The following is an 18,187-nucleotide window of genomic DNA, read 5'->3' as shown; positions in this document are numbered from 1 at the left end:
GGGTCAGGACAGAGCACAGTTGATAGAAATGGGGGTCTCTAATTGGCAGTGGCTTGCACCCTGTCCAAGTAGGGACTCTTCCGTCTAGTTAGGGTAAGGGGATTACACACCCAAGATAACCCCTGCGCACCTCCTTGGTAGCTTGGCACAATCAGTCAGGCAATGTATAAAGCATTTGTACAAAATACATACAGTAACACAGTGAAAACACTGCAAATAGACACCACACCAGTTTAGAAAACATTCTATCTAAAACAAACAAGGCCAAAACGACAAAATCCAACATACAGAACTCAAGATAACACTTTTTAAAGGTTCAAGCAATTCAGTCCATAGAAATCTATGGATACAGTGATTTTATCACAAAGTAACTTTGATGCGACAAAATCCAAGACGAAAAACAGACGCAAAGAAGAGAAGCGTCGAAAAAAACACCGATGCATCAATTCTTGAGTCCCAGGGGAATGGAGCCGTCAGCTCTGCTGTGGGCAGGAGAAGTTTTGCATTGATTCCTTACTGCAAAGAGAAGTGATATGTCAAAATTCGAAAGCGGGTCCTTTCTGCGGGGAGATGTGCTGGAAATTTGGCACAGGTATGATGCGTTTTTATGTAGTAAAGCACCCTATCTCCTGGAGCATGATTGGTGCCTGTAAGGCGGGATGCCAGCGCACTACACACTCCTACAGTTAATGCAAAGCACGAACCATGCAGAAAATGGAAAAAAAAAACCTTAAGTAAACCCCACAGGACGCAGGGAGTGTTCTTTGAAGTGCGGTGGCTTCACTTGCATGTGTTTCAGGGTGCGTGTGGGCCGTATTATGCCTTAACGAGAGCCGCTAATAAGCTGGGATTAAAGGACATGAAAAGAAATCTATTCTGAAATCAAACATCGAGTTTATCCGGCTTCGGGGCGGGCTGTAGGGACCCGGCTTTGAAACAGGCTCCCAGAAACATCACACGCATCACAGACTTCGCGGAAACGCATTAGGCACAGCTTTCATCGCCAAGATGGACAGACTTCTCATTTAAATTGTATGATGAATGGTACGTTTGCTGTGGTTAGTTTGCTGTGGTTAGTTTGCTGTGGTCCGTTAGCTGTGGTGCGTGCTGTGGGGTCGTGAAGCTTGCATTGGCGAGCTTGGCCAGCTCTGCGGCGCGCCTGGATCTGCTGCTGTTGTAGGGTGGGTGGGTCGGTGTTCAGGAAACCCTACAACGTTTGCAGAGGATTCCTGCGGGGGTCTTACGGGAATCCTGGCAAAGGCATGTTGATGACATTAAAGTGACACCCCTTGACCGCTTAATCGCTGCCTTGGACTGTTGTTTTACATGTTGGAAAGCACCAGAGGGCGAGGCAACCAAGCCGGGTCGGTCTGCTGGAATTCCCGAGTTTTAGAACTGCCGGCATTAGAAAGTGGCTCCGTTTTGTCCAGAAGGTGTGATATTGCGCACATTTGTGGAAAGAGCCTTGAAATCTACCGACCACCGGCAGATATTTCTGGGCTCCGCCGATGCGCTCAGAACCTTTTAACAAGAAGAGAGCTTGCATCAGGAGTAACAAGCATTGATCGCGATCAAAGCGAAAGACGTGCGGCCGAGTGGTGCTAATGACCTGTGAAAGACAGATGGCGGCTGCGCGCATGCACGCTCGCGTGAACGCAAGCGCTAGTCCAGCCAGTAGCACTTTGAAAACTCACCTACTAAATGTCTCTCTGAGCAGCTCATGCCCTGGCTCAGCGAGACCTAAAAACCACCACCAAGGAAAGATGTGTTTTTAAATCCTGAGTTCCGGGAACCCAAATTCCAAAACTCAATCTCTTCCCAATTGAAAGTTACACTCGTAAGATGTTACAAGGCAGCTCTAATGCTAACCTATGGAAGAGTTAGTCCTTGAAATAGTGAAAAACGAAATTAGCAGTATTTCACTATCCGGACATTTAAAACACACCAATACATGTCCTATCTTTCACATACACTGCACCCTGCTCATGGGGCTACCTTGGGCCTAACTTTGGGGTGTCTTACATGTAATAAAAGGCAAGGTTTGGGCCTGGCAAGTGGGTGTACTTGCCTGGTCGACATTGCCGTTTAAAACTGCACTCAGACACTGCAGTGGTGGGCCTGAGACATGTTTACAGGGCTACTCATGTGAGTGGCATAATCAGTGATGCAGGCCCACTAGAAGCATTTGATTTACAGGCCCTGGGCACAACCGTGCACTTTACTAGACACTTATCAGTAAATCATATATGCTAATCAAAGATAGCCAATCATAATCACAATTTACACAAGTAGCACTTGCACTTTAGCACTGATCAACAGCGGTAAAGTGCCCAGAGTTAAGAAACCAGCAAAAAGGAAGCCAGAAAACACAGGAGGAAGGCAGAAAGTTTGGGAATAACCCTGCAAAGGGCCAGGTCCACCAACAGTACATTGTGGCGCGCCATTGGCAGCAGAGGTACTGACAGATGCAACCCTCCCAGCACTTCACGCGCGCACACACACATGCAGAGCCAGAGGTGGGCCTCACCTGAGCCTAGGACCTTGACAGGAGGCTCCTATTTCCGGCTCCAGTCCAGCTGCCAACTCGCTCACTGGTCTGATGGTAGCTGTTACCACGTCTAGTGAATGAGTGACTCCTCTGATATGAGACCCAACTCCTCATCGATATTCTGGCTGCCTGGAGCCTGTCTGGCAGGCTAGTTGGTTATGAGCATCATGATTGATGATGCCAGAACTCAAGACATAAGGACACTTGTTGGAACGACTTTTTAAACACTGGGTGGGGGGCAGGCCAATATGGTTCAAGCAAGGCTGGTGTGCTTGCGCTTTTTTTGCACTACTAAATTTTGACGGCCATACAATCACCAATTAAATTGCCAACAAAGGTTCAAAAGGTTACCTTGTAATTGTGCCTGAGAGCGCTTCAGGTGTTCGGTGTCACATGGCCTCCCACCATAGCTAAAGCAGAGGGTACAGTGCGCACAGTATAAAAAAATTAAACCTGCACATTCTAGACATAACCCCTGATACACAGCACGATTGGAGGGAGGCGAAAAAATAGAAAGTCTGTTAGGACCCAGTTTCAAAGTCTATTTTTTCCCTTTGCTTGGGGTGGACCCTGGCAGGCCCCAGCTCTGTTCGAATCCTGACAGTCATTCTCCCAAAACATACAAAAGTGTACTGATAGGCTCAGTTCTGAATGTAAAATTGGAAACTTTGAATGTAAAATCAGAATACATATATTCTACAAACTCTAAAAAAATACATTACATCTCCGTTCTGTGTTTTGACATGTGTCTGTTGTCAAAAGGAGGGTTATTTATTGGTATTGCAGTATTCAATTCAATATCTTGAGCCCTTCCCAATACTCCTTTTTTTTTATTTTATTTTTTTACTTTTTTCTTTTGCATGCATGCTTCTTGTGCAACACTGATATTTGTAACTCCACATAATGGCTCTTTTTTTTAACAACATACATACATAAACCTAATGAAAATGTAGCCACGATAACGATCTGCGTTCATAAAAAAGGAGTGTTTCATTCGCTAATCTTACAGGGACTCAGTTCGGCACGGAGCAGTGTTTTTATTCATCATCAGTGAGCAGCAAATAGGCAACGTAATCTTACAGCATCGTTCATATGCGAGTGAGGGAAATGAACTGAAGTGAAGTCTGGTCTATTTTTGTAACTGGGATAATAAATGTGATATGGCACTTGATATACAGTATTAGTGAGAAGATCTGAATTCTTTGTAATTTGATTCTTTTAGGTGTTTATATATGTTCACGGGCTGCCTTCTACTCAGCAGTGATAATAAATTAGGCATTATACTTGCCCTGATGCATGCGACTCGTGTTGCTCTGTTCAATCCCCCTGTGTATCAGCCTTCCAGTAAGTCTGTGATGGCTGCTGCTCTATGTCGGTTTGTTGTTTTATCTTGCTACCTCTCCACAAATTTCTCTCATTCTCCCCCACTCTAACTGTTCTCTCTCCTTTTTTAATTTTTCTCCCCTGCAATTTATATCATGTTTCTTTAACTTCCATTTGCTTTTTTTCCCACCTTCTTGCCCACTCGGGCTCCTTTCACCATTTTTTTTCTTCTATTCTCTATGCCCCTCGCCTTCTTCGGTTCGCTTTTTCCTGCTCTTCCAACCTAGCGGCCAGCTCCAAAATGTACTCTCTTCATTATACTTGTTGTATTACTGTTCCGTCCTCTCTTACAGCCATGCCACAGGTCTTAGCTGCGGTCAAGGTGAGGGCCGCCACCAGAGGAGGGTGGATATCAAATTGTGTATACAGTTTTTATTACCCCGCAATGCTTTTCTTAACACTATTACACATTTCACGTTCACATTTTGCTGTAGGTTGCTAATAGTCGTAGAGATATGTTTATTGGGAGGGAGGGGTGGGGGGGAAGCAGACCACGGAACAAGAGCTTGTGTGAAAAAGGCCACTTTTATTGGAACAGGTGCACATCACAATTTTAAAACCTTGGCAAAAAAGCCTTCCAAAACTAAACCTCACTAAATAAACCATATACCTAACCCCACACCCCGCCCCCTCCCCTAAATTTCTTCAAACCCGCCCCGCCCGTACATTACAACATTACAACAATATCAAACATTACATTCCTGTATAACCCCATATAAACCTCTAAATACAACCCTTCCGTTAAACAAACTCACCTGCCTGCCCCTTTACAGCTATCAATCACCCAAACTGTGTAACCAAACTAAAATTAACCAACCTATCCTTTCCCTGTCGATAACCCAACTCAACAAATTAATCAACCAACCTCCGGCCAAACTGTCAAAATTCAAATAATCCCCGCCACCCAGAAAGAAAGGGGTGGGGGAACAACTGCCCAACCCTCTTTCTGCCCCCAACAGAGAAAATCTTTTAAACTCCTTGACCATGGCCGTGGACGTTCACGCATCGGGATAAAACTTCCCTAATTTCAAGCAAATATAGATCCATGCCAATCCTGGATAAATGCACACCATCATCCCGAAAAAACTCCACCGCCTCAAAACGGATTTCCTTGTGAGTCACTCTCCCGAAACCCAAACTGCGCCAAAATCTAGAAATCTCCGCATTCACCTTCCTCCGTGCCCTATCAACAGCTCTGGGGTTCAAAGCCCCTCTCCAAACCCTCCGCAGGACCAATTCTGTCCACAAAACATGGCATCCCGACCAGCGCTCCTTCAACAGGGCCAAATCCCTTTTCATTGCCCGCAGTAATACCACACCTTTCACACCACAGAGATCATTCTTGCCCAAATGTATCAACAAAATATCCGGGCACTGGCCCCTCACCATGGCATTATTCAAACACGGAATAAGGTCCCTCCATAGCATTCCCCCTTTTCCCTTCCAAATGATCCGAAAGAGATGCTCATTGAACCCCAACATTCCCCCGAAATAACTTTTGCACGCTTGCACATGTGCCCACTTGATGAATGAATGCCCTACAATCCACACCGTCAACTCCTTCGCATGGGGCCCAGCCACAGAACCTGAAAAGAGAAAACAGAATGAGACTCACAAAAAGGGGGTTGACGCATGCGCCTCCACTGCGTTAACTCTCACATTTTTATGAAAACAGTCTGATGACCAGCGCCCTAGCCGCATAATGTCACCCTGAGACCAACCCCGGATGTGACCCCCAGTCGCTGCCCCTATCCTAAAAGAATGAGTCCCAAACTGCGCCCGTCCAACCCAACCCGCTGCAACCCTTTGCGCAAAACCATACGCAGCTGATAGTCTGTTACCCGGGAGCCATCCATATGTTTAAAAAACAAATCACTCCCTACCGCCCCCAACAGAATCTTCCATTGCCTTGCCAAACGCAGCGGACAAGTACAACTGGGGGTTCCTGCTTCCAACCACACCCCCTTACCCATGCCCCTCTGATCCATTTTTGAACTGGACAGCCAAATGTTCACACCTTTGTCCGTAAAAAAAACCTCTTGCCAGCAAATGCCCCGCTTTGATTTGGTCCCAAGGAGCTCAGAAACCCGAAAAGCCCCAAAAAACATGAACACCATAAGGGTAGCAAACAACGTCACCTCAAAATCATCCCTGCAAACCACAGGTAAAACCTCCAACAAACGTGCTAACGTCTGCCAAGAAATAGGTGAGCGAGACAGAAGAGCACCTCCCCGCTCCCTAGCCCAGACCTCGAGCATCCTCCTTCCCACTTCCCCAGCAGAAGGGGAATATCCCCAAAGGAGCTTACCCATGAATGAAATACCCGCCAATTTCCCGGCAATAGTAACCCTAGACAAGCCTTTCTCAATGAGCTCTAGGATAAACTGCACAACATCCTCCGAAAGGCGCCAAGACTCCTCCCTCCTGCAAGCTCCTGATGCCAAAAATTCCTTCCACGCCAGAGCATATGCTGCGCGCGTGGAAACGGACAGAGAACCTACCACCAGTTTAAATACCCTACGTTGCCTACATACCAGAGGTGCTCCGGCATCGGGGTCGGCGTCTTGTCTGCCTCCTTGGCCAGCCCATGGAATCTACCCCACTGCGAACGAGACAAAGCATCCGCAATGTCATTGTCCACACCCGGAACGTGGAAAGCCCTGAATGAAATGTCATAACGCAGACAGCCCAGCACAAACACTCTCAACAACTTCAAAATCTGCTCATCTCTTGCTGACTGCCTGTTGACGCTTTGCACCACTGCCATGTTATCCACACGGAAAAGCACCTTCTTATGCTCCAGTTCCTTGCCCCAAATGGTCAAAGCCACAGGAGCGGGAAGAGCTCCAAAAAAGTAATGCTCCTCCCCCCATGCTTCCATTCCTGCGGCCACTTCTCTGCACACCACCGTCCCTGCCAGTAAATGCCAAAACCATCACTGCCTGCCACATCCGAAAACATTTGGACATCCCACTGTAAATCCTCATCCCTAGCCAGAGGTACTCCATTAAATGAGTGCAAGAAAACAGACCACATACGCAAATCTTCCTTACCCCTGCCGACAAGCGCACGTGATGGTGAGGTAAATGCTTTCCTGCCAATGCCCGGCCCAGGCGCCTGCAAAAAGTTCTACCTGCCCTGACGACCCTGCATGCAAAATTCAGATGACCCAATAACACTTGAATGTCCTTCACCGTCACCTTCTGTTTGGACAACAGTCTGTCTAGCAAAGCCAGCATTTTGAATTTTTTGTTGTCAGGCAAACGAGCCTGCATTGCCACCGAATCAATCTCAATACCCAAAAAGGATAAAACGGTAGCAGGCCCCATTGTCTTGTCCGGTGCCAGTGGCACCCCCAGCTCTTCCATAAGCTCATGGAAAGTGTCCAGAGCATTCTGGCACTCCGCGGAGCCCGGGGAACCAACAAAAAAGAAATCATCCAAGTAATGTGTGACCAAATTGTGATCTCTGCGTTGCGCGAAATACCACTGGAGGAAATTGCTGAAAAGTTCAAATAGAGCACATGACACAGAGCAGCCCATCGGTAAAGCCTTGTCCACATACCATTTGGCCTCGAAATGTATCCCCAACAAAGGCCAGTCATCCGGGTGCACCGGGAGCAACCTAAAGGCTGACATGATATCACACTTTGCCCATGTCTGCAGTTGCGCCCGCGGTCACTACAAGTGACATAGCCACGTCAACTGAGGAATATGACACTGATGCAGCTTCTTCATCAATAAAGTGACCGACGACCCTTCTGGCCATGACAAATGCTGAATCAGTCGGAACTGCCCTTCCTCTTTTTAAGGCACCACCCCAATAGGGGAAATGATCAAATTGTGAACTGCCCAATCATCAAAAGGGCCTGCCATCCTCCCCTCACGCACTTCCTTGCTCAATTTCTCTCGCACAACCATGCTATGCTCTGACGCGGATTTCAAATTATCCGCCCACCTCCTGAGCCGTGGTCCCTGGTACCCCAAATGAAAACCCCACCGAAAACCATCCAAAAGTGTCTGTCTTGCCCCCACATTCTCATAACCCCGCAATGCTTCCTCAAGCTGTGCCAATCTAATTGGCGTAGGAACCCTTTGGCCCAGAACCCTGTGCTCCCCTTCCCCTCCTTCCACCCTGAGATTGCTGCGCGTTGCCAGACATCCCTGCGCCTGAATGCTGTCCGCCTGGCGGTCTGACGCCCCAACAATTAACGAGGGGATGTCTATTCCCACACTTAGAGCACTCATGGCGGTACTTGCAAAATTCCCATGTGCATAAACCCTTGTTGAAATCCCAGCATGCCCCAAATCCAGTTTGTGTCGCGGCTGCGCCTCCCACCCCGCCCCGGGTGGGCTTCCCCTGAAAGGGCCGATAAACTAAAGGCAAACCACTAGCTGTGAAAATGGTCTTACCCCCTGGCGCCACCCCCATTGTATGCTGCCACAAATCATTGTCCAACTCTCCCCATTTTGCTTCCGAGTCCCATGCCATCCGAGCCCGGAACTCTTCGTCATACTGTGCCCATGCAAAACCACTACCCGTAATTTGGGCCTTCCGAATGACATCCATATACTTAAAAATAGCCACGCAGCGCTCAGGAAACTTCTCGCAGTAAACACTGGCGTAAATCAAAAATGCCGCTGTCCAATTTTCAATTGTCAACGGTACTTTAGGGCGCTTGGCTAGCTCATATTCCTCCTCCTTAGAACCCTCTTTGGACCTCACTTCCCGATGAAGAAGTTTCAAAATCTCCACGTATTCCCCTTTCCATATGCACTCCTTAGTTGCCAGCATCAAATGTGCACCTAGAGGCTTTGTCACCCCCATGTAAGGGAGCTTCTTGATTTTTAATTCTTTACTTACCAAGGGCTCCTTAACACCCCCTACGTCCGTGTTGGTCCAATTCTCGACTTTAGTATCTAGCACTACTCCACCATCCCCTGTGCCTACCCCTGTGTCTTTTACATACTTTCCTTTAAACAATCTCCCCTCCGACACCTCCCCACTCTCCTCCCCCCCCCCCGTCCCCACAGACACCATTTTAGGTTTGGCCTGTGTTGTAGCGATCTCACCTCGCTCTAAGGAGGATGCTCGGGCCGCACTCTCCTTTGGCTCTTACCACCACTGACTGCTTGTGTGGGACCGCACCCGGGATCTGCAAAAAACTACGAGACACATGAAAAGACCCCCCCTCCCCAAAATCCAGCAATTCCCCTTCCTCAGGACTATCCTCCTCATAGTCTAGCAAAATTGGCTCCTCCACCTGCAACACCTCTTTGGCAAATTCCACCACATGGGCCTTACCCGACCCTGCATTTTTTTGATTCACACTGGCCCCCGCGGCCCCTGAATATCCACTTTGCGGGGGAGCCGACTGTACCCGCCAGTTCTCCCCCAACCGTTGACTGGCCTGACCATCCAATTCCTGTGTAAATGCCGACCACCGTGACCTGCCGTACGTTGGGGCCAACGAAGTCGCGCCGGACTTTCGTGTGCTGGCCTCGACGGGATCCCCCGATGGTACGGAATGTGCCGCGCCAGGCCTCACCCTCCCTTCTCCTCGGCGTAACTGGGCCGCACCTTGCCCTACCGAGTCCGCTGCACTGCTACACTTCCTAACCTGTGAAGAAAAATGTTGGACTGGTGTGCTGGGTCCCTGAAAACTACCTGCTACACCTGCCCCTGCACCACTCTGAAAAGTCTCCCTCTGCCTACTACCTCTAGCAAAACCGGAAAGACCAATACCGACCGGAGAAGGCGACACCACCCCTTCCTCATCCCCACTCCATTCTAACATTGCTTGAACTACCGCAGACGCAGAACCAGCTCCCTTACCAACCCCGCGACCCAGCGAACCCCTGACCGCTCCCTACCACGAGATCCGACCCTAGCCCCCAAATTTTTACCCACACCACCTTCGCGCCCCTTCACCCGGGACCCCCTAACGAGTCCCCTTCGCCGAGGCCCCGAACCCCTTCCTCCCATGAAGGAAAAATGTCCAAACCCTCCCAATTCAGACCCCACCCAGCCGGCTCCAAATCCCCAAAGGCTAAACCTTCTTCACCCGAACCAACCCCCCCCCCCCCGCCAACCCCTGACGTTCCCTCCCTGTGGCCGATGGCAGCAGATCCACCCTAAGCGGAGAGAATGACGCCCTCACACTCCTACGATCTCCAATTGAAACCAAAACCTCCTGGGAATGCCACCCCCCCCACCTGAGCCCATTCACCCTCCCCGCACGAACTCCCCCCAACAGACCCTCTCTCTCCCTTAAATGATGAAGGGGAGGAAAACAGTAAAGGGCTAACCAACCCAACCCCAAATCCCCTCCAAATGCCTGCCTTGTGCCCACCATGTCAAAAGAAAACTCCCCCTTTGAACCCCTCTCTAATGCACTGGAACCCATTAAGCTCTCTGCGCTGGCTCCACCCTCCCCGACATCGCGCTCGAAATTGTAACTGAAAACATCCTCACCGCCCTCGCGCAAATGGCCCCGGCACCCGTCGCTCCAATAAAAAGCCTTCCCTCGCTTCGCGAATCCACCAACGACGCCCGCGGCGCCCCAGGCAGCGAAGCCGAGCGCTGCTTAACTCCCTGGCCCCCCCGCGCCACTCGCCAGCAGGGGAGGAAGAAGAATGCTCCGCACCCACCGCTACCCCCCCACCTCTTTCCCGGCGCACCACAACTCCTGGCCCTCCTCGCCTGAAACGCCCGCCTCCCCCGACGCTCCCAACGAAAACTGCGAGACTTGAGCGGGGGCCGCCTTTTTAAAACGCGGGCGGCCCCGCTCACTTACCGGTCCCATCCTCTGGTTTTTGGGCGAAGTGCATGTGGCCACTGCTGCCGCCACACCAGCCGAGGCCTGCCGGGTAGGCCGCGACAGCCCCGCGACCTCACCGATTACGAGGTCCATCCGGCCCGCCTCACTTAGAAGCCGGAGGGCCTCCAGGACACGATAGTCTTGTGACGCCATAACGACTCCAAACACTTAAAATGTTAAACGCGCCAAAAATACTTTGCGACAAAAAACACTAAAAGCCAAGCTCCCAGCCACCAGGTCACCAAACCTAAAATGGTGGCTGGGAGCAGGAGCCCAAAAGCTTTATAGTTGGGCTACTTTTGGGCTACAAAAAATGTAGCTCGAACTCAAAATGGCCGGCGCGAGGCCAGCCCTGCCCCCCCACACACACCCCTCCCAAACCGCCGGGGGGGGGGGGGATCTCCCTGCGGTCGGCTGCCCCCCCCCCCCCAAGCCCTCCTTTGCATGTAATAAATGCTGCTATGTTTGGAAAATTGCATTAATGTGTCTATGGTTGAACCCTTTTAATTCTTAAAACGGTCTACATTATTCCTGGACCATTTAAATTGAATTACTAAGGATTGCGGTCAAGCGCTCGCGTGTATGTGCGGCGCGCGCTCTCTTCTCGACCCAGGGTCCTTTTTTGGAAGAACGGTAGTTCTCAAAATAATAGGCATGAAAACTGAGCCGCAGAACCTATTAAATTATGGCGAATCATCGTGCCACAAAAAAATCTGACAACTGTCCAGAAATTTACAGTGCAAAAACCTGGCTAATGGCGTCTTCGCGATAATAGATCGTGGTAATGTTGACTTACGGGGCCTCACAGCTGTGTAATTGCAGAGAGCTCAGAAAAAGATATGACACTCCGAGGATCGCGCGCTATACAGCAGGTGGGTTATATTCCAGTGAACGATAGTCACACTGAAGGAAATGAGTTTCAATCTGCAGGAGAATGGGAATGCATTTTTTTTGTAATTGTGCAGAAAAAAAGTAATCAGTATCATCGCACGTGAGGGAAGAGTTTAATCAAGCCATTGGGTATATTTCAGATAGAAGTGCAATTATACTGATATTGGAGTTTAATCATTTGGAATTTCAGATTGCAGCTGATGAGCCGCCACCGGAAGGCTGCAGTGCATTTGTCATTATTCACGGGGAGCACACCTGCGAGCCGAGTGATGTGAAGAAACTTCTGAGAGGAGTATCCGAAAGGTGACTATCCTGAAGCCGATTTTTTAATGTTTGGGCAAATGAATGGTTGGACAAGTGGTTTTTCTACTTTTTTTGTTTATTTAAAATGCTCAACTTATTTTTTATGCACTCTAGTTAAGCAGAAAGGGTGTTCCATCTCTAAATGCGCTTTGGCAAATCCGATCAGCGTGTCTTTAATGTACCAGAGTATTCAAACAGCGTTTGTGCTTGCCTATGTCGTCATATTAAAGCCAGACATAACGATTTTTTTCCAGTGCATGCGTATCCGTATATAAGGAGCGCTTCAGCAGGTGAAATTGTATTTTTCCAGCTACTCTCAATATTCCTGAACCCTCAATAGATAGTAGGAATAGACTTTTAGGATCCACAGTGTTAAAGAAACTTCACCTACTCATGCACCTGGGGCACAATGGATATATGGCAGTAGATGGTTCTTAAAAGTCTGATCTGCTAGAGATGTGTACTTGCAGATTTCTCACCTTAAAACATTTTCCCCAGGCGTCCGACTGGACCTGAATATTCTTGAGCAGTGCCCCTGCGTGCCAGTGGTGTAGTTCAGGGAAGCGTGGCCCACGCCAGGAGTGATGTGCGCAGTGCCTACATAGGAACCCCCCATCGCGCTGACACAAGTTCTTTTCTTTCCGTGCCTATTAGTGCAGAACCCAGAGAGAGCTATTCCCAGTCAGTTTTTGACTAACTTTTTTTTTTACATTTTTGAGATTTTGTTCTCTCCTGGTGTGCTATGGATGTCCCACTAAAAAACAGCGGGTTTCGCACCTCATGGTGCCTGTCACAGGCAGAAGACCTGCAGAAGTTTCTGCGCTATGAATCCTAAGGTGCTGTGGGACAGTTCCTTGAAGCTCCTCGCCATCCAGCATCAAACAACTCAGTGGCGCTCCCGGTCATGTTGAAGGTCCTGGAACCTCTCGTGGTGCCACTCCTGGGACTGCTCGCTGTGGTGCACCCGACAATCATCATCTCAGTCCAAGTCATCAGATAAGTCTCACAAGTCTAAGAAGTTGAAGCACTCTTCAACTTCACCGTGCCGGTCCAAGTCTTTGGATGAGGTACAGGAACAATGACACCCCTGGTGCCCCCTCTCCACCACGAAGCCTGCGCCTGGGCCCACTTCAGGCGTCCCAGAGTTTCCTGTAGCTGGTGTGAAACCTGACCAACCCAAAGAGTTTTATGAGGCCATGCCCCTCATATCTGGAACCCCCCCCCCACCTATTACACCTTCTCATGACTGACTGGCGTATGACCTTCTCTCCTTGCTCCATCATGAAGTTCTAGCGAAAGGAGCAATCTAGAGAATGCCAGTTTCAGAAGTAGGAAGTTGCTGTTATTCCTGCTATTTTCTGGTGCCCAAATAGGACGGATGCCTCCATCCTATTCTAGACTTGCGTCATACTAACTTCTTCTTGAAGGAGAAGTTCAAGATTCTCGTGTTAGCTCAGGTCCTATCTGCCGTCGACCCGGGAGACTGGATGGTAGCACTGGACTTGCACAATGGCTATTTCCACATCCCTGTCCTCAGGTGTTACCAATGGTTTATGGTGGGCACAAGCACTTTCAGTTTGCTGTGTTCCCCTTTGCCATGTCAGTGGCCCTCAGGTGTTCATCAAGGGGATGGTGGTTGTTGCAGCACATCTGCAGAGGTCATAGGTTCCAGGCTTCCCCTAATTTGATGATTGGCTGTTGAAGACCAGTTTGCCGCAGGCAGTAGTCTCCCATCTTCGGACTACTGCGGACCTCCTGCACTCGCTGGGGTTCACTATCAAAGTGCTGAAGAGACACCTGACTCCCTTTCATCATAACTGTCTGGACACAATGCAGTTTTAAGACTATCCTCCCTAGCGGCGAGTCCAGAATATTCAGGCTATGATTCCAATGTTTCAGCCTCTAGCCTGGATTTGGGTGAGATTGACTTTGAAGCTGTTGGGCCTCATGGCCTCCTGCATCCTGCTGGTGACAAATGCCCGTTGGCATATGGGGGCTCTGCAGGGGGACCTAAAGTTCCAATGCACGTAGTATCAGCGGAATCTCTCCGATATGGTCCAGATCTCAGAGGGAACTGCAAAAGACTTGCAGTGGTGGGTGATGAACCGCGATTTGGTCAGTGGAAGTCTCCTCTCCATTCCCCACCCAGAGATAATTGAAGTGGCAGATGCGTGACTCATGGGTTGGAGCGGCCATCTGTGAGGGGTGGAGATCAGAGGACTTTGGTCTCCGGCGGAGTCCCAGCTCCATATCAACCTGCTGGAGGTGCGGGCGATCTGACTGGCATTAAAAGCATTTCTTCCTTTGAGCAAGAGAAAGTTAGTTCAGGTAGTCAAGGACAGCAACATTGCCTTGTGGCATTGCAACAACCAGGGCGGGGTGAGGTTGGGGACCCTATGTCAATAGAATCTGCATCTCTGCAAATGGCTGGACCATTAGGGCATTTCCTTGGAGGTTCAACATCTGGCAGGCTCTGAATGTCAGAGCAGGCAAACGCAGCCATCGATGGCTGGTGGACCACAAATGGCTTTTCTATTCAGAGGTAGTGCAAGGTCTCTTCCAAGACCGGGGAGAACCTTGGTTGGGTCAGTTTGCCACTGCCAAGAATGCGCAATGTCAGCAGTACTGCACACTGGAGTTTCCAAGGCATATCTCACTCTGAGAAGCTTTTCTTCTCAAGTGGAGATCAGGCTTCCTCTATGCCTTTTTTCGTTGATACCACTCTTGCCCAGAGTTATGAAGAAAATCAGGAACAACCGGGCCGAAATCATTCTTTTGGCTCTGGATTGGGCATGGAGAGTTTGGTATCCTGAACTCCTGAGCATCCATCCTCTGATCAGGCTGGGAGGATCTTCTGTCACACCACCAGAACATGGTCTTGCACTCGAACCTGTGCGCCCTCCGCCTTCATGCATGAAGATTGAGAGGCGGCAGTTGACAGCCTTTGGTGTTCTTCCTGAAGTCTGTGACATTATTGTGGCATACCTCCACCAAAACGGTATACGTATGCAGTTGTGACAAATTTGTGTTATGGTATGCATCCAAGAACATTGACGCTCTTTCTGCACCCTTATCCCAGGTTTTATTGTTTGTACTTGATGTGGACCAACAGGGCTCTGCTCTGGGCACCGTTAAGGGTTACTTGTTGCTCATATCGGCTTTCGTTGCTGTACCAATCTTATTTGTTTAAGTAACCTGTTGTGACTCATTTCCTCGAGGGACTACAACACCTGTTTCCTCCAAGACGATTCATTATGCCCCAATCGGACCTCAATCTGGTCTTAACGTTGCTCATGTGTGCACCCTTCGAGCCGGTGCACAATTATCCACCGTGTTTACTCACCATCAAAACAGCTCTTCTGGTGGCCTTAACATCGGCCAAGAGGGTCAGCGAACTGTATGCACTCTCTGTGAATCCTCCCTAGACACCATGCAACACAGACAAACTGGTTCTGAGAACGCTTGCTTCCTTTCTTCCAAAGGTAGTGGCGCCTTTCCATGTAGACCAAAATATCACCATACCTGCTTTCTTTGCCCCGCCTCATCCTTCTACAGAAAGGGAGAGGCTTCACCGTCTGGACTCAAAAAGAGCATTGTCGCATTTTTGTTCCACATTAATCGTACTAGAGAGTTCCGAGTGGATGATCGACTATTAGTTGTGTATGTCGGAACAAAGAAAGGAAAGTCTATGGAGAAATGGACCATCTCACAATGGATAGTGCTGTGCATAAAAATGCTCATTCTACCAAAGCCAACTTGCGAAAGCCCCTCTCCCGGACATCTGTCAGGCAGCAACATGGGCATCTTTTCACACGTTCATCAAGCACTACTGCCGGGACATTAAGGTCTGTTTGGACAGGCAATTTAACCGTTCAGTCCTGCAGGAACTTTTGGTCTAATCTGTTTGTAGACCCACCTCTGGGAAGGTATTGCTTGGATATCTATTCTAAGGTAAGGAACCGGTGGCTAGAAATCTATTATCAGATGAGCAAGTTACTCACCTTCCGTAATGTCTTGTATGGTACATTCTCTATCTATCTGCCGATTCCCTACCAACTCTCCCATCCATCTTACGCCATAGGGTCACCCTTCTGAGGATCAGTAGTAATTTCCACCAGTTCATCAGCATGCTTCATGGTTCCGCTCTTCTGCTGTGGAAAGGTCGTGGAAAAACTGTTGTCAGTTCGTTGGGGTAGGGCCTACATAGGCACCGTGCACATCACTTCTGACGCTAACGATGCAGAGCTAAACTACGCTACATAATGGCGCGCAAGGGTACTACTCAAGAATTTCCAGATCCAGTCTGAAGCCTGGGGATAATTGTAAGGTAAGGAATCTACGGCTACATAGAGTCTCTACCAGATAAGGCATTAAACAACATAACTGATGGCTAGTTCACAGAGGAGGCTAAAGTTTCATTTCATAACTTGGAACATAAGGAGTCCAAATAAGACTCGCAAACAGAGCACAGTAGCAGCATACCAACAGGGTAACAATATAGACATTGCTCTGTTACAAAAGTGACACTTGACACTGATTCATGTGAAATTGAGAACTACCAGATTGAGGGGAACATGCCACTTTATGATATATAACACCCTCTCTAGAGGGGTAATCACCTGATTACGAGACAAACAGTAGTAGAAGTGATACATAAAATCATGTTCCTGGATGGCAGATGCCTATTAGGACAGTGCACAAATACAATATGTTATAAGACAGACAGATGGTCATATATATATATATGGAACTGACATCAAAACCAATCTTGACATGGAACTATAGAGCATGGGAACAGCACCCAGAGGTCTATCTATCTCAACCAAAGCTATAAAGCATGTCATCGGTACAAAATACCTCGTTGATGCGTTGAAACTGCTACCCGGTACTTTCTTTTTGTCGGTTCATGGGTAATATTCACTTGTGGATTGCTGGTTAACATCACTGGGATATATGCCATTCATTGATAAGTGTACATACCTAATATATAGACTCTCCGATCACAGCCCAATGAGGCTAGAACCAAGGCTTCCTTCCTGTATGCACCACGTTAGAACATGGCTCTTCTCATCAGAATCTCTACTAGATGCAGTATTTCAAGAAAAGATGCAATAACAATATCCTATAGATATCCCTGTTTGTGATGGGAATTCATTGTATTTCTTTACATGAGAACAGTAATCTGTTCCTAGCCAGCATTAATCTGTAGATGTGCATTAAACAAATGTGATTGCAAATACTTTACATGATCTTTTTGTTCAGTAGAACTTTTAATTTCCTCACTGAATTAAGAAATCACTTCCCTGTCCCCAGAGCCACATTACTTTACATTGATCTGTAAAAGCCATTGATTTCTACAGAAATAATAGGATAACCACGGGAGTCGGATTTACAGATAAGTTGGTCTACAATGCTTTGGAATGAAATCTTTCTCAAATTCTGTAAAATATCAAAGTTTGTTTCCACTACTCAAGTGTTTTTTTATTTTTAAATGGTATGTTTTACCCTTTTGTAAACCACACAGGACTAACTTGTCAGGAGATGAAAATTGTTGGTCCTTCCATTCTGAATTGAGTGACTTAATACATATTATTCCATTGTGAAAATATTCAGAAATCGGTGTGGAAAAACAATATTGAAATAAATATGTGGCAGAAAATGATTATCTGTCAACAACATCGTTTTTGGGCACACTGATCTTTCCTTTTGGATTTAAGCTGTACTTTGTGTGACATTGTTGGTTTGTTTATTTGAGTTGCTCTTTAACAAGTTACTTCTTGTTGAAATGATACTTTAAAGCTGTCTTTTTATTGGTGGAGAATGGTGTGTTTAAATCATACGTTAAATGCTGCTTATGCCATTTGTATTGAATATAGTGGAGACACATTTGTTTTAGCTTCCTTCCACCAATTTTCTTTCTAACATGGTAGGAAAAATGTTTCAAATATTCTAAGAGATAAACTTCCCATTCCTCCGTAACTGCTGATTGGTTGAGGTGTTATATTGTTTGATTTATTTTGATGTAATATGTTGCCCATATTACTTGTAAATGTTAGATTTAAATCATACTGGTATTATTCTCAAAACGTATTTATTTTCCTGGTAAAGACACCCTTTTCCATATTCAGGTGCTTTCCCACTCTATTATCCTATTATGGATCCAGTTTGTTGAAATCATAGCAGCCAAAGTTTCAGATTGCCATGTGTGACATTTTTAAACTTTCAGTGTCATTATGAGTGAC

At 47.7% G+C, this 18,187-nt stretch overlaps 1 protein-coding gene across 2 annotated transcripts in view; it reads left to right on the top strand.

The window, feature by feature from the left end:
* Positions 1-18,187, top strand: part of UGGT2 (UDP-glucose glycoprotein glucosyltransferase 2) — a 1,472,699-nt gene that overhangs the window by 209,887 nt on the left and 1,244,625 nt on the right. For both annotated transcript variants that reach the window (XM_085622547.1, XM_085622546.1), the window contains exon 4: positions 11,833-11,945. In XM_085622547.1, coding sequence (XP_085478673.1) covers positions 11,833-11,945 — 113 coding nt within the window. The remainder of the gene's footprint in view (positions 1-11,832; positions 11,946-18,187) is intronic.

The sequence above is a fragment of the Triturus cristatus genome, chromosome 8 (genome assembly GCF_964204655.1).
Source record: "Triturus cristatus chromosome 8, aTriCri1.1, whole genome shotgun sequence".
NCBI classification, from domain to species: domain Eukaryota; kingdom Metazoa; phylum Chordata; class Amphibia; order Caudata; family Salamandridae; genus Triturus; species Triturus cristatus.
The sequence above is the reverse complement of the archived record's forward strand: the minus strand, read 5'-3'. Positions and strand labels throughout refer to the sequence as shown.